The sequence below is a fragment of the Lontra canadensis genome, unplaced genomic scaffold, assembly GCF_010015895.1.
Source record: "Lontra canadensis isolate GAN:19392208 unplaced genomic scaffold, GSC_riverotter_1.0 scaffold107, whole genome shotgun sequence".
In the NCBI taxonomy this organism is placed as follows: domain Eukaryota; kingdom Metazoa; phylum Chordata; class Mammalia; order Carnivora; family Mustelidae; genus Lontra; species Lontra canadensis.
In genome coordinates this window covers 1,578,703-1,600,658 of record NW_022631101.1, presented here as the reverse complement: position 1 = coordinate 1,600,658, position 21,956 = coordinate 1,578,703, and the positions used below count along the sequence as shown (strand labels likewise).

General features: G+C 55.3%; 2 protein-coding genes and 1 long non-coding RNA gene across 8 annotated transcripts; 1 reads left to right on the top strand and 2 right to left on the bottom strand.

Moving 5' to 3' along the window:
* Positions 1–477: 477 nt before the first annotated feature.
* Positions 478–13,091, bottom strand: VASP (vasodilator stimulated phosphoprotein). Of its 3 annotated transcripts, none has more exons than XM_032839439.1 (13): positions 12,761–13,091; positions 5,817–5,988; positions 5,556–5,721; positions 4,198–4,291; positions 3,649–3,698; positions 3,251–3,489; positions 2,996–3,093; positions 2,479–2,530; positions 2,287–2,323; positions 2,026–2,071; positions 1,765–1,855; positions 1,137–1,194; positions 478–1,013 (listed from the first exon to the last, which is right to left on the bottom strand). In XM_032839439.1, the coding sequence occupies exons 1-13, from the start codon at positions 12,763–12,765 to the stop codon at positions 976–978; spliced, it is 1,146 nt and encodes a 381-aa protein (XP_032695330.1). In that variant the 5' UTR covers positions 12,766–13,091; the 3' UTR covers positions 478–975. The 3 variants fall into 3 exon arrangements, with proteins under 3 accessions (XP_032695330.1, XP_032695331.1, XP_032695329.1); XM_032839440.1 differs by having other exon boundaries at positions 479–1,013; positions 2,287–2,320; positions 2,996–3,096; positions 12,761–13,090; XM_032839438.1 differs by having other exon boundaries at positions 480–1,013; positions 2,996–3,096; positions 12,761–13,089.
* LOC116856167 lies at positions 11,651–20,095 on the top strand. 2 transcript variants are annotated; one of them, XR_004380485.1, is made up of 3 exons: positions 11,651–11,963; positions 18,178–18,301; positions 20,006–20,095. It is a non-coding gene; the product is annotated as an uncharacterized LOC116856167 (long non-coding RNA). The 2 variants fall into 2 exon arrangements; XR_004380486.1 differs by lacking the exon at positions 11,651–11,963 and adding an exon at positions 18,061–18,099.
* PPM1N (protein phosphatase, Mg2+/Mn2+ dependent 1N (putative)) lies at positions 17,546–21,924 on the bottom strand. 3 transcript variants are annotated; one of them, XM_032839435.1, is made up of 6 exons: positions 20,031–21,924; positions 19,314–19,431; positions 19,131–19,236; positions 18,981–19,041; positions 18,097–18,186; positions 17,546–17,826 (listed from the first exon to the last, which is right to left on the bottom strand). In XM_032839435.1, exons 1-6 carry the CDS (start codon positions 20,943–20,945, stop codon positions 17,758–17,760), a joined length of 1,359 nt encoding a protein of 452 aa, XP_032695326.1. In that variant the 5' UTR covers positions 20,946–21,924; the 3' UTR covers positions 17,546–17,757. The 3 variants fall into 3 exon arrangements, with proteins under 3 accessions (XP_032695326.1, XP_032695328.1, XP_032695327.1); XM_032839437.1 differs by having other exon boundaries at positions 20,202–20,837; XM_032839436.1 differs by lacking the exon at positions 18,097–18,186.
* Between the last annotated feature and the right edge of the window lie 32 nt (positions 21,925–21,956).

Below are 21,956 nucleotides of genomic sequence, written 5' to 3'. Positions count from 1 at the left end.
AACTGTCCTTAGCTTTCTCAGGGTGGTAGATCTGGGAGCTACAGGTACAGGGTGGAAGGAGGAAGAGGAGGGGAAGGTGGATTACTGTGGGAGGGGCAGCCCCCATCCTCATCAGAGCAGCCCTTTGAATCAATCCAGCAATCTTCACATTTATAAAAAACTGGCAGATTTATTCCGTTGGGGTCCATTTTCAAGAAGCTAAAGGTGAAGGTGGGAGAGGAGAAGTTTCCTCCCCTTTTCCTTTCTCCCTCATCTTATTTTCCCCAGGGGAAAATGGCCTGGACCCCAAAACCTACCCAAATAAAAAACCAAAAAACTGAGGTTCCAAAAAGTTATAGCATCTTAATTCCTCATAGAAAAGGGGAAGGAGCCAAAGGGAAGGGAGCTCCCTGGGGTGAGGGTAGAGGAGGTGCCCCCAAGCCTGGTAGGCCACCCCCCCGCCCTTATATAGCTGCACCGAATGAGAAGCCTGGGGTACAGCATTTAAAAATTCCCCACACCCCAATTTTATCAAAACCAAAGAGAAACAAAATTTCCCTTCCCCCTCAACCTAAATATATATATATATATATATATATATACTTTTTTTTCTTAAAAAAACAAAAATTCGAAGGCATTAAGCGTTAAAGTGAATCTAGAACAAGGGAATGTGAAATTCCCTCTTTCCTTCCCCCTTACTGTGGGGTTAATTGGTACATCCCCAGCAGAGGAACCAGCCCCAAGGGGATGGCGGAGGGGAAGGACCAAAGGGAGCAAAGGGCGGGGGCCTCCCCAGCCAATCAGCAGCCAGTATGGGTGTGGGCGTGGGGAACCAAGGAAGCCACACCCCTTTGGAATTTTCCAAGTAGGAGGGGGAGTGGGGAAGATGCGTTCCTGTGTAGTCTTCAGCCAATTCCAAGTCAAGTCGAGGCAGGGAAAGCGGGGTAACAGGCGGGTGTGCAGAAAGGAGATATGGGATCTTCTGGGGCCCTGTGGTCAGGGAGATCCCCGCTTCCTCAGCTCCTGGACAAACGCTGGAAGGAAACAAGGGCCAGAGATCAGGGGCAGAGCCTCTTCCTCCTTCCCTTCCAACACGGGGCCCTTCCAGGAGGCGCAATGCCTCCAAAATATATGCTTAAAATAAAAAAAAACCTCACCTTCAATGATTTCCTCTTTTACTTTCTGTAATTCCTTCCTCACCTCTTCCAGAAGCTCCTGGAAATAATGGGGTACAACCAATCAGAAAGGGCTCCTGGACTGCAGAAATGAAGCTGTCCCATCTTAATGACCGAAGGGCTAGAGGTAGAAGGTTCAAGACCCCCCACACACACACACACCCCAAACACGCACAGTGACATCACTGATAAGGCCACAGAGTAAGGGGGAATTCTAGGGGAAAATTCTGGATCCTTGGAGCCAGATGAAAAGGACTGGAGAGCATCCAGTACCAGGGCTGGGAAATACAATCCAGTCTCCTGCCAGTTCCAGTTGGTGCTGGCTGTCTGGGTCTAGTGTGCTGGAAAGGACTCTGGGTGCTCATCTGGAATGAGTGCAGTGGTAGATTAGTAAGGTCTGTCCCCAGCACAGGATAAGGAGTTGTGGTATGTGTGTCCTCCCCACTCTGATTCAATCTCTCCCTTGCTCAGGCTGGAAAACTGAGGTTTCTGAGGCCTTTTCATAGAATCCCAGGACAGGCTGGTGTTAGAGTTTGGACCCAGATCTCCTTTCTTCCTATGGCTCTTTTCTGGCCCACAAACTTCACCTTGGGGCCCCTCCCCAAGCTACCTGTTTCACTCTCTCCAGGTCTGACTCATCACTGGAGCTGGGTGTAGAGGGATGGGCCTCAGAAGTGGTCACGGAAGAAGAGGACTTCATCCTAGGAGAGTCGGTGTGATTTGGAACAAAAATGAGATTAGAGAGAGGGGTCAGGATCCCTGCTTCCCGGTCTGGGAGTCCCATTGTGCTCCTTCCTACAAGGAGAGGTACACAAATTTGGCAAATCCCTCCTATTTATAGGGGGGTGGGGCCCCAGCATGGATGGCCCACCTCGGTAAGGTTGTGCTGTTCTTCTCCCAAGGTCTCCGCACAGGTTCTGGGGGAAAGGCGACCAATCAGGAAGATCAGGGACAAGGAATGCCCCGCCTGCATCTTTCCCCCCAGCCCCATCAGTCCCTATTCCAAGAACCTTCTTAGGAGACTCGAATTCCCATCATTGTTTGCACAGACTCCCCCCATCAGGGGGCATTCCCTGTGAGAATAGGGCACCCTGAGACTCGTAGTTTCTGCAGGGTAGACTGGCTCACTCACCGCTCTGGGCTGGGACTCTGGCCTCTGGCTCCTCCTGCTGGTGGGAAATAAAACTGTCATGAGACCGAGGGCTCATTCTCCTCCTCCGGCTTCAAACCCCGCCCATTCCTAGCGCACCCCCGGCCCTCCCCAGTCGCCCTGCCCGAATGGTATGGCCTAAGGTGCGGATGGCAGGAAGAGCCCCTAACTCACATTAGCGGATTCATCCTTGGGGGGTTTCTCCCCAACTTGGGTGGCTTTCCTTCTGCAGGAGGGACAGGCAAAAACAGATGACTTCAGCCCTCCCTCAGCCACTCAATAATTCTTACCAGAGTTCTAGAAAGGTGGAGTCTAAGGTGTAGCGTTCTGGAATTCTCCAAGGCTAAGGAAACTGGAGTTTTAGAAGTCACCGAAGAGTGCCGCTCTCCAACTAGGGTGGGGGTTTACGATTCTCGCATTTAGGAATCACAAAATTCTAAGGGTGGAAGCCTCTGTCTCAGGCGGCTGGAATTCTGGGGATCAGAGCTTCCAAGATTCTGAGGCAGGCTCTCCTAAGGGAAGACCTCCTGAGGTCCTAGAATTCTGGGTTTCAGAACATTCTGGAGGCTACCTTGGTGGTTCCAAACCTCAGCCATCTCAGGAGAATGGAATCTCCAGGTGCTAACTGGGGGTCTGAGTGGTTTCTCTCCAGAGCTTTCCAAGGCACTGATGGCTCCAGGGTCAGGCTCACCTCCGGGCCAGCATGGCGTTCATCTCTTCCATGAGCCCCCCCCCTGTGCTCCGAGTGCTCTCTGTTTTGGGGGCTGAGGGCCCCCCTGAGGCCTCCTCCTGCTGGAGAAATTACAAAGAGGAGGGGGCTTTATGGGTGGGCTTCTTGGCCCCCTCCAGCCCTCCTGTGATGCACCCCATCCCCAGCAACTCTGGCCTCATCCCATTATTCCATCAGAGCTGTCACCCCACATCCTGCCCGGCGTGGCCCCCTCACCTTGCTGACTTTCCTGAGTTTGGCTCCAGCGATGGCTGCCGCAAGGCCGGGGGCCCCTGTTCCCCCACCACTGGGGCCTTGTGCTGTGGGGAGAGGGGGTGCAGGAGGCGGGCCTCCCCCTCCTCCATGCCCTGCGGCTGAGACCCCTGAGGGGGCACCAGGGGGTGGAGGGGGACCAGGAGGAGGAGGAGGTCCTGGCGGTGGGGGTGGTCCCCCAGCCGGGGGAGCAGGTGGGCCTCCTGGAAGAAACACAGAAAAGGAGGGTGTTAAGAGAGGAGCCTCACTCCTCATTATCCAGCTGGCGCACCCCTCCTCAGGGAGCCCCCCCACCCAGGGTCCCCATCCCCCCCACCTCCCCCATCCTCCCATACCCCCCAAGGCCACCGACTAATCATCACCTGCATTGGAGACTCGGCGCTCCATGTGCTCTGGCGGGCCCGGCTGCTGCCTGAGAAGGGGTGACGGAACGGCCATCACTCAGGGCCCCAAGGATGGCCAGCAACCTCCCAGCTCCTCTCCCAGGTCTCCAGGGAGGTGGACTGCCAATCCCCGCCCTTGCCTTCCTCCCCCAGGGGCCCAGGAAAGAGATGGGGGGAAGGGCAGGGACAGGGTGGGACCGAGATGTGAGGATTCCAGTCATCAGATTGTCAGGAACATGGAAATTACAAAATGCCCCAGATCTTTTAAACAACCACCTTTTGGACTTGGGGTATGTGGGGGACCAGGGCTTGAGGGGGTCAGAAGGTTCTGCAACTCTGAGTGGGGGAGTTTCTCAGACTCCTGGAGGTGGGGTTTTCTAAAAGACCTTCATTTCTAGCTCCCCAGGGAGTAGTAGGAACATTGTGGAAAGTGAACGCTGGAGCGTTCTCCACTCTGGGAGCCTGGGGTTCTGGAACATCCTAGAACGCCGGCGCTGGTAAGGTTCTCCACCCAGGGGCTGGCCCCACCTTTTCTGCTGCTCCACCTCCTCTGGGGTGGGACCATTCTGGACAGACCAGGTGGAAGGTGCCGCAGGTGGTGGGGGTGGAGGGGGCCCCCCTCCTGGAAGGCGAGAGTAGAAAAGCATGGTGAGTCAACCCCAGAACCCTGCCCCACCCCGTGACACTCTCCCTCAGCTCTCCCAGGAATCCCTCCCAGAGGTGCTCGCTTCCTCCTTCCTCCAGGACCCTGACCCTGGGGCTGCAGTGTGGGACGCAGGTCAGGCCTGGGTGCGGGATGAGGGTGGGCACCAGCCTCCCTTGTCCACGCAGAAATGAGGCCGGTGCTGTGATGACTCCCAGCAGAAGCCCAGTCACTTGCTCCACGCCTTGCAGACCAGAGCTTGCGTGAACAAGACCAATTCAGGCTGATTTCTAGCATCAGGGCTTTTTTTTTTTTTTTTAAAGATTTTATTTATTTATTTGACAGAGAAAGATCACAAGTAGACAGAGAGGCAGGAAGAGAGAGAGAGGGAAGCAGGCTCCCTGCTGAGCAGAGAGCCCGATGCGGGACTCGATCCCAGGACCCTGAGATCACGACCTGAGCCGAAGGCAGAGGCCCAACCCACTGAGCCACCCAGGCGCCCCTAGCATCAGGGCTCTTAAGCACTGTCTCCACCACTCAGACCCCAGCCCAAGAATGCTTGAAAGGTTGGGAGTCTCTTCCTCCCCCCACAACCTGAACCATCCACCATACTCTTCCGTACCCCCAGCTGAGCAAGCCCTTCCCCACTGGCGAGGAGCTTGCCCCAGAAAGACTCTGCCATTGGGGGGATGAGAAGTCCGAGAGCAGCCCCCCACCCCAGACCCTGGATGCCCCACGGTCTCCTAAAGCCTCGCCCTTCGGAGTCTGGACGGACAGCCTTATGATTAGGGCCTGGGTTACAGATGCAGAGGCTTGGGCCGCACCTGGGGCCCAACCGAACCAGAATCTGCGGATGCCTGTGCGCGCTCACATTTAAGAAAGCCCAACTGGTGATCTCTTTCTCAAGAGCGAGGCCAGAAAACTAACCCATGACCCGTCACTACAACAGCTACCTAGTGAAAGGGCGCAGGGGCATTCCGGGGGCTGGAAGGATCCGGATCCAGATCTGGATCGGGGAGGTGGGCCCCTGGGAGTGTGTGTGTGTGCGTGTAGACACATCCCTCTAAGAATCGTGCATTTTACGCACGGGTGCATGAAGGGCACACAAGAGCCTTGACAAAGTTCTCACTGGATTTCTCCAGGGGAGCAGTGCAGAAGCAATTAAAGAGAACAAGGGGTGATTTGGGGGTGGTAAAGCGGCAGCCCTCAGGCGGGGCTCTGGAGCTCCCCCCCCCCCACTCACCTTCCAATGCCTCTAGGGCGCTGGCCATGGCTGCCGCGAACTGCGCCGCGTCCTCCTTGCTCCCGAAGTTGAGGCCCCAGACCTGGCGGGCGTCGCGCCACTGGTGGAAGCTGGGGGTGGCCTGGTTATACTTGATACCCCGGACGATGGCACAGTTGATGACCACCTTGGCAGGAGGGGAAAGATGGGTGAGGATGCAGGGTTGCACGGGTGGGGGCCGGGAGCCACAGAGGGAGAGGGAGAGGGGGGCAGAGGCTTCACCTGCTGTTCCGGCTGCATCTTCCAGCCGACCACCCGGAAGGAATTGGCTGTGGGGTTGTGGTAGATCTGGACGCGGCTGAAAGCCTGGGGGCCCGTGCCTGCTGGCAGCCATCGCTTGTTGCTGTCATCGTAAAGCATGACAGTGGCCCAGCTGGAGCAAATAACCGTCTCACTGCAGGGAGGGGAGCAGGGCCAAGGGCAGGTTAGCAGAGGTGAGCACAGCCCCCACCCTCCAAGGGGCCCATCAGCTGCATCTGGGTCTCCCAGGGACACTCAGGGCTTCCCGGCATGTGAGGGGGAGGCAGACACCCTGAGGTGGGGAGAAGGTCAGAGACAGGCGGATGGGGAGACCAAGCAGAACCTGGGAGAGAGAAGCTGACAGGTGGGACAGGGACAGACTGGAAGGGAGACAGAAACACAGGCAAACGGAACATGAGGGAGAGGAAGCGTCAGACAGACAGACAGGAAGAGACAAACATACGAACAAACGGATGTGGGGAGAGAGGGGAGAAGGGAGAGACAGAGACAGACCGGGAACAAATTGGAAAGGCAGGGCCTGGAGAGACAGACAAGCACGGAAGGGAGTCAGACAGACAGACAGATGGAGGAAGACAGAGTGGGGAGACGGACAGACAGATGCAGAGGAGCACAGGTGAGCTAGCTGGATGAGGGGACTCAGAAATGGGACAGTGGGGACCCAGCAGGAGCTCCGGGCAGCATTGGGGACTAGCCTGGTGCTCTCAGATTCGGTTTCCCTATCTCTGCCAGGGTGCTTGACCCGTCCCCAGCCCCCACTCCCTGCTCAGGTCAGAAGAGGAAGCCAAGGCTCAGGGAAGGGAAGGGTGAGGTCTGCAGGACGCTGGGCATGGATGCTAGATCCCAGGCTCTTCCGCCCCATCCATCCGGCTCCCCTGGGGCACCAGCGGCCATCAACAGACACTCCCTGCTCTGTCAAGCCAAGGTCTTGGGCAATGATCCAGACAGCCCCGGCCCCGCCCTCCAGGGCAGGAGACACTCCTGTCCCCAGATGGTGCCAACCCAAGGCCAGGGCTGGGGTGCCCAGAAGGAGCACCTGCCCTGGCTTGGGAGTCAGGGAGGCCTTCCTGGAGAAAGCGTCATCTGACTCAGGCTTGGCAGGGAAGGGTCAGGAAACTGGTTCAGAGTTCAGGATTTCACATCGACCGACCTGGGTTCAAATCCTCACTGAGACGCCTACTCCATGTGACTCAGGGAAGCCACCCTCCCACCCAGGTAACTCTTCTTCCTGGCCGGCAAAGTGGGGGTCTTCCAGCCGATTCGCAGGGCAGTGGGAGGGAAAAATGGAGTCTGGGCACAGAAAGCTCTTGGCACAATGCCTGGCACGTACCGAGTGCTTAGTAACTGTCAGCATCCCTTTCAGGGCACCTTGAACACAACACGCCGGGGAGCCCCCACCAGTCCTTCTGGGCTGGTCCCAAGCCCCCTCCCCCAATGAGGAAACTCAGGCTTCCAGATGGGAAGTGACTTGCCCAAGGTCACACACAGACCAGGGGGAAGCACTAGTCCCCACCCCACCCCAACCCCCAGCAGACTTTTTCCTGAAAAGAGGAAGTTGGTGGTCAGGGGTTTCCGGGGAGATAAATTACACCGGGCACGGGCCGTGGCTCTGTCTCGGCCGGCGCTGGGGGCTGGGGTGTGACACTAGCCTTGTAAAAGGCAGGACAGGAAAAGCCCCTCGGCAGACCCAGCTCCTGGTCCCTAGGCCAGGAAGCTGAGCACCACCCCCTCCCCTGTTCCTCCCCATAAATTTATACAATTGATGCACCTCCTCTTACTGGGCTAGTCCGGCGCTCTAAGCCCTTTCCAGAGACACTCATTTTATTCTCACTGCAGCCCTCCAAGCTGGGCCCTATTTCATCTTCGTTTTGCAAGTGAGGACTGTAACTGGAGGCCCAGAGAGGTCAAGTGACTTGGCCAGGATCACACAGCTGGTAAGCAGCAGAGTGAGCATTTGAACCCGGGCCACCTGGCTCTCAGGTCCCCAGTCTTAACTGCCGGAGACTGCGTGGGCCCTACCCCAATTTCAGGTGCTGTTTCCAGACAAGTGTAGCCGCAGGGACAGTTTCTGGCTCCCAGTGCCCTTGGCAGGGCAAGGTTAGGACCTCGCCCACACCTGCCACCCACACCCAGGGCAGACTCTGGCCAGGAGCCCGAGGCTGGAGTTGCTACCCCACCCTGGCTGCACTTTGCTCTCCCAAGCACACTTGCCCTGCTGAGTGTCTGGTCTGGCTGGAGAACTGGGTGTCTGCTGAGTGACCCCAGGCTAGTCCTGCCCCTCTCCAGGCCACAGTGTCCCCATTACAGTACAAGGAGCCTGTTAGAACACAAGTCATACCGTGTCCCTCCTCTTCTCGGAAAGCTCCCGTGGCTCCCCGCAGAATAAAAGCCAAGTTCTCTCTGTGGTCTGCATGAGCTGTGTGATCTCTGATCTCATCCCTTCCCTCCCTCAAGCTTGCTGTTCCAGCCCCACGGCCCTCTCCGTTCCAGCCCCACTGGCCTCCATGCTGCTCCTTCAGCACTGCCAGACAGATTACCCCCTCGGGCCTGTGCATTTTTCTTCCTCAACCTGTATTCTCACCTCCTTCAGGTCTCCACTTACATGTTACCTCTTCTGAGAAGCCCTCCCTGACTACCCTATCTGGGAAAACCCCTCCTTCTGGTCCTGGTCCATAAGTCACAGCGGGGATCCTGCCTGTCGGATCTCTGTCTCCCCCACCAAACTGTCAGAGCAGAGATTGCTTTTCTTTCTGTTCCCAGCTATGTCCCCACAACCCAGAAGGCTGCCCGGCACACAGTACATACGCCTTCGCCACTTAGTTGTTCATGGTTAAAAGGAAAAACTCTCCACAAAGGCGCTGATGTTCATGGGTTAGCTTTGTGTCCCAGACACTGTTTTAGGCACTGGCCCCCCCTTTGCCCGCGACCTCATGGCGTGGGCTCTGTGCTCACCCTTTTCACAGAGGAGCAGCCGGGGGCACAGAGAGGTGAAGACACTTGTCCCATGTCATTCAGCAAGAACGGAGAGGGGCTCAAATTTGAACCCCGGTCTACCCAAGTTCTTAACCCCATTTAAAGATGAGGGAACAGGGGCGCCTGGGTGGTTCAGTGGGTTAAGCCTCTGCCTTTGGGTCAGGTCATGATCTCAGGGTCTTGGGATCGACTCCTGCATCAGGCTCTCTGCTTGGCAGGGAGCCTGCTTCCCCCTCTCTCTGCCTGCCTCTCTGCCTACTTGTGATCTCTCTCTCTGTCAAATAAATAAATAAATAAATAAATAATCTTAAAAAGAAAAAAAGATGAGGGAACAGCTAAGCTGAATTTTTTAAGAGGCAAGGTAGAAACTGGTGTGGATCAGAGGTTTAAAAAAAAAAGGTGAGGGGATATAAATACATCCGCTCGAGGGTGGGGGGTGTCGGGGGGGTGAGGTGACTTAGGCAGAGGTTGCTTCTCAGGAGGCTACCCTTGCAGCTGCCTCAGAGGAGGGCCCCCGCCCACCACTGGGCTGCCTGAGGAAGGAGGGAGGAAATGGATGTTTTGTGCTGTTTACCCTTTTGAATTGCTTATTTCTTTTCTCTTTTTCAACCACGGGGCAGGTATTACCTAGAAAACACTAATTCATTACTTAGGTTCAAAAAATACAACTAAACCAGGCAAAAGCTTGAATGGAAAAATCCCACAGCCCAGGAAGCAGGGAGCGGGTCCGAACCAGGGGTGCGCCTGATTCCCATGGGCTCCCCCTCGATTTGACAGGAGAGAGCCGTCACTCCCAGCCAACCCAGGACCCCACACCTCCCCCAGAAGTCCCTATGTTCTAGAAAACTCGCAAACATGTGGCGGATGACAAAGGGCGCAAGTCACTCCCTTGCTACGTGGCTTCACGTCTCTGAGCTGCAGTTTCCAGCCCTGGAAACCAGAACTCACTGGGTTTGCTGTAAGGATATAGAGCGATAAGAAAAACCCTAAGCTCGGAACCTGGAACTTGGCACAGACTCTGCTCCGGCAGCTAAGCGTCAAAACAGGAGGAAGAGGGTTTCTCATCACTGGAGGCAATCAAGCATAGTCACTCTGGTTTACTCAAGCCTTCCAGATTAGAGGCTTGCCCTTCCCTCACCCCTTCATTCCCCCTCCTCAGGATTTAGCCCACAGCCTCTTTAGCCCATCAAACTTGTAATTCACCCCACAACTCCAACCCTTCCAGACCGCAAGTCTTTGCAACAAGCCTGGGTAAGGAACCAGATCTAGGGTCTTTGGTTTTCTGTGGCTTCACTCTTGTCCCTCCTCCCCAATAAGCCTCAGTTTCCCACAAATGAACAGGAAGCTAAAGGGTTCTTTTTGCTTATCTGCAGTATCTTAAGTGTTCATATAGAGAAAACCATGTTATGTGTGGTTTTATTTTCCTTTTTCTGTCATAGCATAATAGTCTGGAGACCGCCCTAAATTCAAATCCAGAGTTGCCTACTTCCAAACTGAGTTTAATAGGTGATTTACTTAATTTCTTTGTGCCTCAGTTGTCCCGTGCACGGGTCGGGGGTGGGGACACAGTCATAATAATACAGTGCCTGGCACAGAGCAGATGTTTGATCAAATGGTCTCTTACTGTTCTTTAAAAAAAAAATTTAAGGTAAAAATAATTACCATTACTGGAAGAGGAAAGAAATGGACCCAAATACTTCTTGAGTCCCTTCTACCCTGAGACTCTCAGACCTCTGCCCCCTTTCTCAGCCTTCCCAGAATCCCAGCTGAGTCCCGCACACAGCAGACACTCAACAAATATTTGTCAAACTGGGAGAAAAAGAACGATATCTTGTAATTTTCCATTTTAACATCCTGTCTTCCAACTGCCCCCAAGGCTGTCCCTGGCCAAACCAGACAGAAATCAGAGGATCCCAGTCCCCTCCCCTCCCTCAAAACTGCCTGTGAACTGCTGAGGGATCCTGGACAGACCTTTCTCTCTCTGAGACTCAGTTTCCCCAGGTGTCCTCATACAGGGGCATGGGTCTTTTGAATCCTAGCTGTCCTGGAAGAGGGGGCACAGCCCAGCAAGTTGGGTGTGGCCATCGGCGGGGAATACCCCTCCGGGAGGTGGAAGTAACCCTCTGGTGGGATTCCTGCCCACCCCCCAGGAGGTGGGAGGTTTGGCCGCATCCAGCAGTAGGGGGGCCCTGTGGGAGGGCCAAGGCCTCCGGGACTGGGGGAGGGGGGGCGGCGGGAGGCCGGCCCAGACACTGCTCCTGCCCTTTTACGGTCTCACAGTGAGTGAGGCAGCACTAACTCGGACATCCGCCATCCGCCTTCCACCGTGCCTGGGACCGGAAACGCGAGGGGGGGGCGAGGGGCGGGGCTGGGGAGCAGTGGGAGAGGAGAGTCCCCTGGGAAGAGGGTGAGGGAAGTAAGCCTCTCTCCCGAAAAATGCCCCCTCTCCAGGGCAGGCCTTGAAGAGATGTTGCTATAATGGGGATAGGCAGGAGGCCTTGAGGGTGTCTGTGGCTTCCTCCTGGCTCCAAATTTTCCAACACTTTCACATCAGGAGGGGACTGTCTAATGGTCATAAAAAGCAGTGCCACTCTTGATGTCAGAGGGCAGAGGCATGAGAACGTAAGGGGAAAGTGGGAGGATGTGGTCACCAGGGGGTTAATCCCCAGTCCTCCTCGGGGGCCTCCCCCTCTAGCTGGGGGCTTTGGGGGCAGGAAGTCCCCGAGAGAGTGGAGGAAGGGAGATAGTATTGTCAGGCTCAGTCCCCAGGGGAGAGATTATGGGGGGGTAGGGGGAAGGGGAGAATGGGGGAGGGTATACTCCGGCCCCCCAGCCCACACTGGCCCTGCCCTCAGGTAAGCCCAGGAGTTCCGAGGGAGGACGGGGTAAGACAAAACCCCTTTGGGCTCCCCACCCCCAGGATTAAATTCCTGGGAAGATAGCTGGAACTGTCTTGGAAGCCTGAGTCCCAGGGGGAAAGGGCTATGACCTTGAAGCTTTACAGCGCCCCTCCCAACCCCACAGCTCCCGATGGCCAGGAAGGGGGGTGGTGGTGAGAGGAGGGGGAGGCGCGTGGTGGGGAAAGCAGCCGGCCCACAGCGCTCCTTGCCCGCTCCCCCACACCAGCTGTCTCGACAGGTGAGTCAGGAAGACAAAGGCCCCTCTTCCCCCAGCTGCCGCGCCCCCTCCCTCTCCAGGACCGCGCAGGTGGGGGCTAGGGGCCGTCCTTCTGGCCCCGGGCGGGGGAGCCGCCCTCCGCGCTGAGCGCAGGAGCTCCGTCCTAGGCACCGCTTGTTTTAAGCAGAATGTAGGTGGGGAGCGGCGGGGGAGGGGAGTCCCAACCAGACCCTCGAGGCTGCGTCTGGATCCACGCGTGGGTCCATCCGCACCAACCTCCACAGGAGGACGAGAGCCCCCCCCCAATTTAGGGGGTTAAGTACCCGAAGTTAAGAAGCGAGGTCCCACTTGGTAAGGCTTTTCCAGCGCCACGTAAAGGGAGACCCAGCAAACCAAGGTCTACGTCTCAAATCTCTCTTCCAGGTCCCAGGGACCCCCAAACCGGTCCCCCCATCCCTCCCAGACCCCAAGTTAAGATTTGGGGGGAGTCTTAGCCCTGCGTAAATCCTGGCCTCTATGCAGGGAGTATCTGCCAACTTGGAGGTTCTCTGAAAAGTCTAAGAAATTCGGGAGTCCTCAGAGCGCCCCTAAATCTGAGGGCTTCCAGGAGAACCTCCCAGGCACCACCCCCAGCCTTAGGAGTCATGGCGAAGTGGTCAGTATTTGGAACTGGTCCAAGGGGGCTCGGCCTCAAATCAGAGGCCCCCAGTGTCCTGTCCCCAAATTCCAGCCCGGAGCAAGCTGGGGGAGGGGGGACAAAGGCGGGGCGGGGAGCCCGCGCTGAGCGCGGAAGGGTTTGGAGACAGTTCTAGGCTCACCTCATGGCTGCTCAGCAGGAGAGCGGCGCACCCACGGGTGGGTGCTCCCGGGGCGCCCCTGGCTCAAGGTTCAGGGGTTCGGGGCTGGCTCCAGATTCTGCTCAGTCTCCCCCAGGGTCCCGCCCCATAGAGTCCGGTTTCCTGGGGGGAACGTGGACGGGGCCGGGGCGGGTCCTCAGGCGCCTCCTCCCTCTGGAGGTTTGATCCGGGGTCCCTGCGGCAGAAAGGGGGTGCGGCGTCCCGTCCGCGGCGCGCCCCCTCGGCCGGCGGCGGGTACAATGTTACTCTTACTACTGTACTTCTCTTCGCTACATTTCGTTCCAAAATTCCACTCCCCACACCCACAATGCCCTGCGCCTTAAAGGGGCCGCGGACACCTCAAGACGTGGGGGGTGGTGGTGAAGGGCGCTTAAAAGGGCAACGCGGAACCCTAAACTTCCGCTATCTACCTTCTTCCCCAACATTATTGCATAGGGATGCACGCCGAGGGTCACCCCCAAATTAGGGGGCAAATTTGGTGGAGGGTAAGAGATCCTTACTGATTCCTCGTTCTCTTCCACGATGGAAATTCTTAGGAGGATCTTAATGGGGACACAATTTCTTTTCACTCTCCCCAACGATTTCTCCACTTCTTCACATTCTATTCAATTTGAAGGGGCGGGGGGGGGCGGCGAAGAGGATCCTCTGGTTCTCTCAAATTTTGTCCCTTAAATGCTACCTTCAGACCCGCAACATCTCTCTTCTGTGCCAATTTATGAAGGGTTATTAAGGGGTGAACCCTCCCTTCCCCAGCACAGGAGGAGGATGGGCGGGGAGGGCCTGGTCCTTCTCACCGCCCCCCGCCCGCCGGGGGAAGGTGAGGAGGAAGTGGGCCGAGGGGGCGCGGCCCGCCGCTGACTCACAGCGGAGGGGTGGGGGTGGGGGTGCAGCGCTGGACTTCGGTGGGGATGGGACTCCCAGGTTCCCGTGTGGATAAAGCCCCTAGACCTCTCCCCACGCACGCCCCGCCGCGACTCAGTTTCGCCCGCAGAGGATGGCGGGACCAACCAGCAATAGGAGGGCGCGGAGGCAGGGGCACCCACCCTAGGGCTGGCTCCTGGGAACCCCCTCCCCCATGCGGCAGCTTGGGGCTCGGCCCCAGCACCCTCCTAGCCTTCCGCAGCGGGTCCCGTAGGCCCCGTCCCATGTGACGCCACTAGTGGCCACACCCCTCCCGTAGAGCGCCACCTGGCCAGGGTCAGGGACCCGAGGCTTGGGCTGGATGCCTGGGAAATCATCAGTGCAACGTGCCCAAATGGGTAAACTGAGGTCTGGAGGTAAAGAATAAATCTGGGCCGGAGCCCTCTTGCCTGACAGCTCAGAATCACAGTGGCGCCTGGATGCGAGGCAGGAGTGTAAAACCAACAGGGCCCAGTTGACCAGGTAAGGGAATCACCTTTCCCACTCCTTATTCAAGCGTGGCCACCTACCTGGGTGCTGTTCTGACCTCCTTCACCTCATCCTTCGAGGCCATGCTCTGACATTAATTCTTCTCTAAAGAACTGAGTAATATCCCCTTCTCTCCCTTGCTCTGGGACATCTTGAATAGTGATTCACCTAGGTTATGATTATTTCCCACTGTGTCTCCTCAGCTGTGAGTTCTTTGGGTACAGGGGTAGACGTGATCAGTTTTTATACTTCACTCAATCCAGCAGAATGAGAACCCCAGTTCTGGGTGACCTCGGGCAACTTTTTTTCTCCTCTCTGTTGCTCAGCTTTCCCATCTGTGAAATGGGAGAGCTAGTGTTTTCATGTGCCACCTTGGCACTTTGGGCCGCAAAGTTTCCTTTCTTTTTTCTTTACAATTTTATTTATTTATCAGAGAAAGAGAGAGAGAGAGAGCACAAGCAAGGGGAGCAGCAGGCAGAGGGAGAAGCAGGCTCCCTGCAGAGCAAGGAGGCTGATGGGGGGCTGAATGCCAGGATCCTGAGATCATGACCTGAGATGAAGGCAGACACTTAAATGACTGAGCCCCCCAGGCGTCCCAGCAAAGTTTTCTATAAAGGTCCAAATAGTAAGTATTTGGGGCATATCAGACATAGTATCTTTCACATATTCCCTTTTTCCTCCCATCCTTTTAAAAATGTAAAAACCATTCTTAGCTCAGGCGCCATACAAAACAGGTGGCAAGGGGCACCTGGGTGGCTCAGTCATTAAGCCTCTGCCTTCCGCTCAGGTCACGATCACGGGATCCTGGTATCGAGTCCCACATCGGGCTCCCCACTCTGTGGGAAGCCTGCTTTTCCGTCTCCACTCCTGCTGCTTGTGTTCCCCCTCTCGCTGTCTCTCTCTGTCAAATAAACAAATAAAATCTTAAAAAAACAAAACAAAACAGGTGGCAGGACCCCTACCTAGAGAAACTGACTTAGGTACACAAGAAGATTGATCAAGGATCAAGCAGCTGCGATGTCAAAGCAAGAAATTGAAAATAGTTTAAATATCCATCAAAGGGCACCTCGGTGGCTCCGTCGGTTAAGTGTCTGCCTTTGACCCAGGTCATGATCTTGGGGTCCAGGGATCAAGTTCCATGTGGGGCTCTCTGCTCTACAGGGTCGGCTTCTCCCTCTCCTTCTGTCCCTCCCTCCTGTTTATTATCTCTCTCTCTCTCTCATAAAGAAATAAAATCTTAAAAAAAAAAAAAAATGTCCATCGGGGCACCTAGGTGGCTCAGTGGGTTAAGCCTCTGCCTTTGGCTCAGGTCATGATCTCAGGGTCCTGGGATCAAGCCCCCCATCAGGCTCTCTGCTTAGCAGGGAGCCTGCTTCCCCCTCTCTCTGCCTGCCTCTCTGCCTACTTGTGATCTCTCTCTCTCTCTGTCAAATAAGTAAATAAAGTCTTTTTAAAAAAATGTCCATAGGGGCGCCTGGGTGGCTCAGTGGATTAAGCGTCTGTCTTAGGCTCAGGTCATGATCCCAGGGTCCTGGGATGGAGCCCCAAATCGGGCTTTCTGCTCAGCAGGGAGCCTGCTTCCTCCCTCTCTCTCTGCCTGCCTCCCTGCCTACTTGTGATCTCTGTCTGTCAAATAAATAAATAAAATCTTTAAAAAAAAATGTCCATCGCCTGGGTGGCTCTGTTGGTTAAGCCGCTGCCTTCAGCTCAGGTCATGATCCCAGGGTCCTGGAATCGAGTCCCGCATCGGGCTCCTTGCTCGGTGGGGAGCCTGCTTCTTTCTCTGCCTCTGCCTGCTTGTGTTCTCCCGTGCGCTCGCTCGCTCTCTCTCTCTGACAAATAAATAAATAAATGAAATCTTAATAAATAAATAAATAAATAAATAAATAAATAAATAAAATGTCCATCAAGAGAATGGATAGTGAAAACCATTGTAGATCCCCTTGTCTATAGTGCTGGGCAGCAGTGAAAAAAAAAAAAAAAATGAGGTGTTTGTAAATAGCATGAAAGTAGTCTCCAAGGTATCACTGAGGGGGAAAAAAAAATAATTGTAAAGTGATCTACAGTATGAAAAAAATTAAGAAAACACCAAATTTCCCACATACATGTGTGTACACGCAAAGTAAAAGGTCTGAAAAGAGCCACGCCAAACTCATTACAGTGGTTACCAATAGGATAGAGAATGGGCATTTGATGGTCATAGACATGTCAAGACATCCCAAGCCTCATCTTGAAAATGCCACGTTCCACCCAGCCTCTAGGCTTTTGCACTGGCTGTGCCTTGGGACACGCTTCCCTGGGATATTTGCATGGCTGGCCCCTTCTCAGAGAGCTTCCCTGTTTAAAACCCCAGGTGGAAAACTGAGTGGCTGAGGGATGGGGGGGGATAAAAACTTTTCATTTTTTTTTTTTTTAAAGATTTTATTTATTTATTTGACAGAGAGAGAGAGAAAGAGCACAAGCAGGGGGAGCTGCGGAGGGAGAGGGAGAAGCAGGCTCCCTGCTGAGCAGGGAGCCGATCTAGACTCAATCCCAGGACCCTGGGATCATGACTTGAGCTGAAGGCAGATGCTTAACCGACTGAGCCACCCAGATCCTTTCTTTTTCTTCTTCTTCTCCTTCTTTTTAAAATTTTATTTATTTATGTGAGAGAGAGAGCACAAGCAGGCAGAGTGAGAGAGGGAGAAGCAGGCTCTCTGAACAGATAGACTGATGTGGGGCTCCATCCCAGGATCCTGGGATCATGACCTGAGCAGAAGGCAAATGCTTAACTGACTGAGACACCCTGGTGCCCCAAGACATCTCATTTTTGTACACCGTTTTGCACCCTTTGAAATTGGAACCAGGTGAACTTTTCCTCCAATCAAAAAATATATATATATATATTTTTTTTAAACCAACAAAGTAGTCCCCCCTAGACATCTTACCACCCTCTCCTGTTTTATTTTCCTTGAGACACTTATCAGTATCTGAGATACTATCAGTTACCTTGTTCAGTGTTTCCCCACAAAGGAGGAGGTGGCCTTTCCCCCACCCCCGCCGCGGGAGGGGAAGGGGCGGGATCTCAGTGGTTCTGCCCTGCTAAGAGCAGCCCCTCCCCCTCCGCACACAGCAGGTGCCTCACTCAGTACGCATCTGCCAAATGACTAGACAAGTAATGTCTGGGTTGTTTTTGTTTTCTACAAGAGAAATTTATTTTGAGTTCTATATCATTAAAATTTAATAATCAATACTCTTCTGTAACTCCTCGCAAAACATGAAAAATTGGAAGGAAGAGAAGGTTATTGAACTGGGTGATCACGTAAGGGTCCATTTAGCTCAAAATATTTCAAAAACACTTGATTTGGTTTGGGGTGGTTTTTTTTTTTTTCAGTTCAGAGGGTGGTTGGAATTTCCCTTCTTAAGACTTTCTGTGAGAGGGAAGTAGGAGAAGGGGAAATAAGCATTCTGGGGTTCCTCCCTCCGTTTGTCTTCCTTCTGCTGGTCTGTGTATCTGGGGAAGGTGAGTTTTCTTCCTTAGTTCCTTTGAGGCCCGGGCTGGGCAGAGGGTCCCCAAAGGGCAACAGCTGTCAGGCCTCCGAGTCTGAGGAAGAGTCCGAAAGGGTGCTAGTGGGCTTTCCTGCCCCATGTGGGCCCTTCTGGAACAAAGAAGGTGGGAAATGGCTAATAAGAACCTCCTCTTCGTTCTCAGTATCTGCTCCCCTCTGTTCTGCAATCACCACTCCTATTTTCCTATCTCCCCATCTCCCAATCCATCAGGTTTGGGTGGAGTCAATCTCAGCCCCAAGTGCTAGGCGTCCCCATCCGGCCCAGCCTGGCCAGTCAGAGACGGGGTGACTGGTCAGACAGGTGGTCCGGGGTGGTCAATGAGAACCAGCCGCAGAAACAGGGCTTCTGCTACTAGGAACCTGGTGAGCTCTCTTCGCTGGGGATGTTGGGCTCCTGGCACTTGGGAGGCTAGAGCTGCAACTCTCTGCTACCTCGTGCAGAGATCCTGCCTGCAAATGATGTCAGAGATGAGAAAGTAAAACTAAGAGGTGGTTCCTGATGACATCATCTGACAACTGGAGTAGTCGTGCCTTCAGTCCTTGAAGTCTTCAATTACATGACCCAGTAAGTTCCCTGTTTCGCCTTCCCAGGTGGAATTGAGTTTCTGTCAATTGCAAATCAAATAATCTTGACAAACACCTCCACTGCTGCTGAGGAATTATCATCAATCACTCCCAGATGGGGATTATTTACCTGAACTCCCTTTTCTACCTTGCAAAGGACCGGGGCTTGAGCCCTGGCTTCCTCCCTCCCATTTCCTCCCTGACTCCCATCCCCTGCCTTAGTTTCTGTGGCTCTACCCACCACCTCTTCCCAAAGCTCCAAGCTCTCTCTGAGCCCAGTTCACCACTTATCTCATCCAAGACCCAGACCATCCTCAGAGATGTCCCCGGATGGTCTCTGTAGCACATTCAGGGCTTGGGATTAGTTGTAAACATTCCTGGAATTTCTCTGCCTTATTTATGGACGGAAGCGGTGGTGCTTGGGATGATGGTGCTTTACAGAGTAATGCAGGGGACACATTTCTCAAGAAGAGGAGCAGTCTCTTCTCTGCTTCTGCTTTCCTCTCTCCCCCGCCCCCATCATGTCTAGCACAATGCTTTAGGGCTAGGAGTGAGAATTTATTAATATATCAGGCAAGTCCCTTGTCTAATCTGGCCTTGAATTTCCCCAACACTAAAAGAAGTAGGAGGGCTGGGTTACAGGCTTCCAAGAGCAATATTCAAGAACATGGGGTCCTTACCTGCCAGGGGCGTCCTGAGGCTTGGCGGAGCTGAGAATAAGCTTCAGCAATGACCGTGGCCCTGGAGAGCAGAGAGAGGCTCTTAGGAGGGGACCCTCCTTCTACCACCTCTCCCCCCATCCCACCTCACAGCCCCCCCCCCCCCCACCTTTGCAGTACAGCCCTCCCCCAGGAGGTAAGTCTGGGATGTCCTCTGAGGCCAGAGTCCAGAAAACCGTGTTCAGGCTGGGGGGCTCCTGAGCAGACGAACACAGCTCTGAGAGGGAGGCAGGATTACCGGGGTGTCCTTGCCCGCTGACCACCCCTCCCGCTAGGCTCCTGGAGCCTGCTCACCAGCGACCCTGCGGCCCAGGGCTGCGTCCAGCGCCAGCTCCTTCCTGATCGCCTCCTCACAAGGCCTTGGGGCCCCAGGAAAGCAGACCAGGATGCAGGTCATGTTGTCCAGGCTGCCCTGGAGAAAGTGGAGAAAAGGGAGCCTGGTGGGACACAGCTGAATGCCCCAGCTCGGGGCTCCCTGTCCTCGGAATTGGAGCTTCCCAACAATCTCAGCGTTCTAGCGCCCTCCTCCCGTCTGATTAGGCCCATTTCTCTCCAGTCTCACCCATCTGCCAGTCTAAACCAAGTCCTCGGACCAGGACCAGACACCTAGACCACGCCCCCCTCACTGTCCTAGCCTCACTCTATCACGGAACCCTGCCCCTTCGCTGAAGCTCCTCCCACTCCGCCACCCTGTTGCTTTTCCTTCTGGCACTAATCATACCTCAGGACCCATTCCTAAAACCCAGGGCAGTCCGGTTCCAAAAGGCCTCGCCCTTTCTGTTAAGTCCCTCCCTCTTACCTATCCGGCACTACAGGGCTCTCCTACCTCGCTTCAAGACAGCCCTCAGTCTCCAACCCCTCCATATTTTGGCCCTGCCTACTCCGGCAGGCCACGCCCTATGGTGGACCCTTACCCGTCCTCTAGTTTGAGGGAGCCTCTCCCTCAAAATCCTTTTTCCCTAGATCCTTTAAATTCTTCCCCTCAGTGACTCCAAGCCCCGCCCCCAGGACCTTGCACAGACACGTGTCCAATAACTGCGCGCAGAGAAGCTCCGGGGCCAGGCCTAAGCAGAGGCGCGACGCCACCAGTCCCGCCAGGGCAGCGCCAGACATCGCGTCCCACACACCGTCAGAGGCCAATAGCACGAACTCGTCTTCATCCTGGCGAGCCAGGGCGGTCACTTCAGGCTCCGCGGAAACGCGCTGCAACTCAGGGGGCCTTCCCGGAGCCTCTTTGTAAGCAAAGTCGCCCAGCGCTCGGGATACTGCCAGAGAGCCTTCGAGGCGCCGGCGGCAGATGGTGCCTCCCGCGTTGTGGATGCGCTCCCGTTCCCGGGGCCGGAGGGGCCGATGGTCCTCGGTGCTGAAGGCCATGGCGCCGGTGCGACTCAGCATCGCTCGGGAGTCACCGCAGTGCGCCAGGTACAGAAAACGCGGGGAGACGAGCAACGCCAAGGCGGTGGAGCCCCCCGGCTCGCCCCGAGGCCAGAGCGCACGCAGCCGTGCGTCTGCGCTCAGGAAGGCTTGGCGTAGCGCCCCGCGCACTCCCTCGGGTTCGCCAGGCGCGGGGCCCAGTGCCTCGAGCACGTGGTCCGGCAAGTGGCGCGCGCCGAAGAGGGCAGCTCGCGCCCCGCCGTGGCCGTCGAGGACCGCAAAGAATGCCCAGCCTGGCGGTAGCCCCGGCAGCGCGAGCCAAACGCAGTGCGCATCCTCCATGTGCGCGCGCCAGCCTTGCACAGCGCTCGCCCCGAAGCTCAGGCCGCAAGAGGCGGCCGCACCCCCGTGCGGCCGCTGGACGCATCGCGGCGCGTCCAGGAGCGACTGAGGCCCGTGGTGAGTCCTGTGCCCCTCCTCTTCCTCTTCTGACTCCTGTTTATTAGAGGCTGGCCAGAGGAGACGCTCCAGCAGGCGGGCGAAGGCAGCCATCCTTCAGCCCTGGGATCGGGAAGCCTCCACCCTCTGCACCTGGACCTCCCCCCCCACTCCATTAATCCCCTCCACGTTGAGATTTTAAACCACCTAAATCTCCTTCCTGTGCCCTTGACCTGGACTCAAGTCGAGTTACTAGAAGAAACTGGACTCCTGGGTGTCCTCTCTCTTGCACCTTCAAAGTGATGTTTGGGATCTGGGTCACAGGAAAATAATAGTAGTAAACAGCACTTACCATGTGCTACCACTATTTACATAATCTCTGATTTAACGAAAAGGAAACTGAGTCATAAAAGAAGTAAACAATGTGGCAGGAAAACGAACTCTAGGATTCATGTTTTCTACATTCTTAGCTTTGGGTCCCAGCTTTGGTCCCTCTAAGATCCTCCTACCTCAGTGGTCCTGCCCCCAGTTTCAAAATCTTCAAGTCCTTTATTTATTCTGTTCGAACTCTGCACTTCTGGGTCTTGCCCCGGGACTTCAGTTGCGTCTGTTCCAGGTCCTACCCATCCATTCAAGCACACAGCCTCAGACGCTACTAATTTCCGCAGTTTTAGCTCCTCCTCTTAACTACAGTCCCAGTCCCCACATTCTGGAGAGCCTGGCCCCCTCTCGGTAGGTTACGTCTACCTTCTGGGCCGCGCCCCCTCCCCAGCCTGTAATTTCCTATTTTTTTCTAGGCCCTGCCTCTACCTTCTTGGTCTTTGACGTCGCCTAACTACCTGCATAATTCTAAATTAACTTAAGCCCCACTCATATCTGAGCCCCTCCCCTTGTCTCAAACTTTCTGAGTAGTTTCACCTGCCCGCTATCCCACTCACTCTGAGGATCTCAGCTCCTACCGTACCTCGGAGCGGTAGTCCTTACACCCTCTCCTGAATGCCTCCCCTGGTTCCACCCCAACCCACTCTGAGATCCTCGCCCTTATTCTAGGCGCCTTCAACCATTCTCCCCTGGAGCCCCTTCCCCTGCCCTACCCTAGGCTCCTCCTCTCTTCCGCTAGGGGCC

Excerpts from the sequence above, each read along its gene's own strand:
- PPM1N (XM_032839435.1), bottom strand. The coding sequence starts at position 20,945 with ATGGCTGCCTTCGCCCGCCTGCTGGAGCGTCTCCTCTGGCCAGCCTCT. Across the intron at positions 19,432-20,030 it reads TGGACACGTGTCTGTGCAAG|GGCAGCCTGGACAACATGAC; the intron begins GTCCTGGGGGCG and ends CACTTTCTCCAG. Across the intron at positions 19,237-19,313 it reads CCTGGGCCGCAGGGTCGCTG|AGCTGTGTTCGTCTGCTCAG; the intron begins GTGAGCAGGCTC and ends CCTCCCTCTCAG.
- VASP (XM_032839438.1), bottom strand. Across the intron at positions 5,722-5,816 it reads AGATGCAGCCGGAACAGCAG|GTGGTCATCAACTGTGCCAT; the intron begins GTGAAGCCTCTG and ends CCTCCTGCCAAG. Across the intron at positions 4,292-5,555 it reads CGCCCTAGAGGCATTGGAAG|GAGGGGGGCCCCCTCCACCC; the intron begins GTGAGTGGGGGG and ends CTCGCCTTCCAG.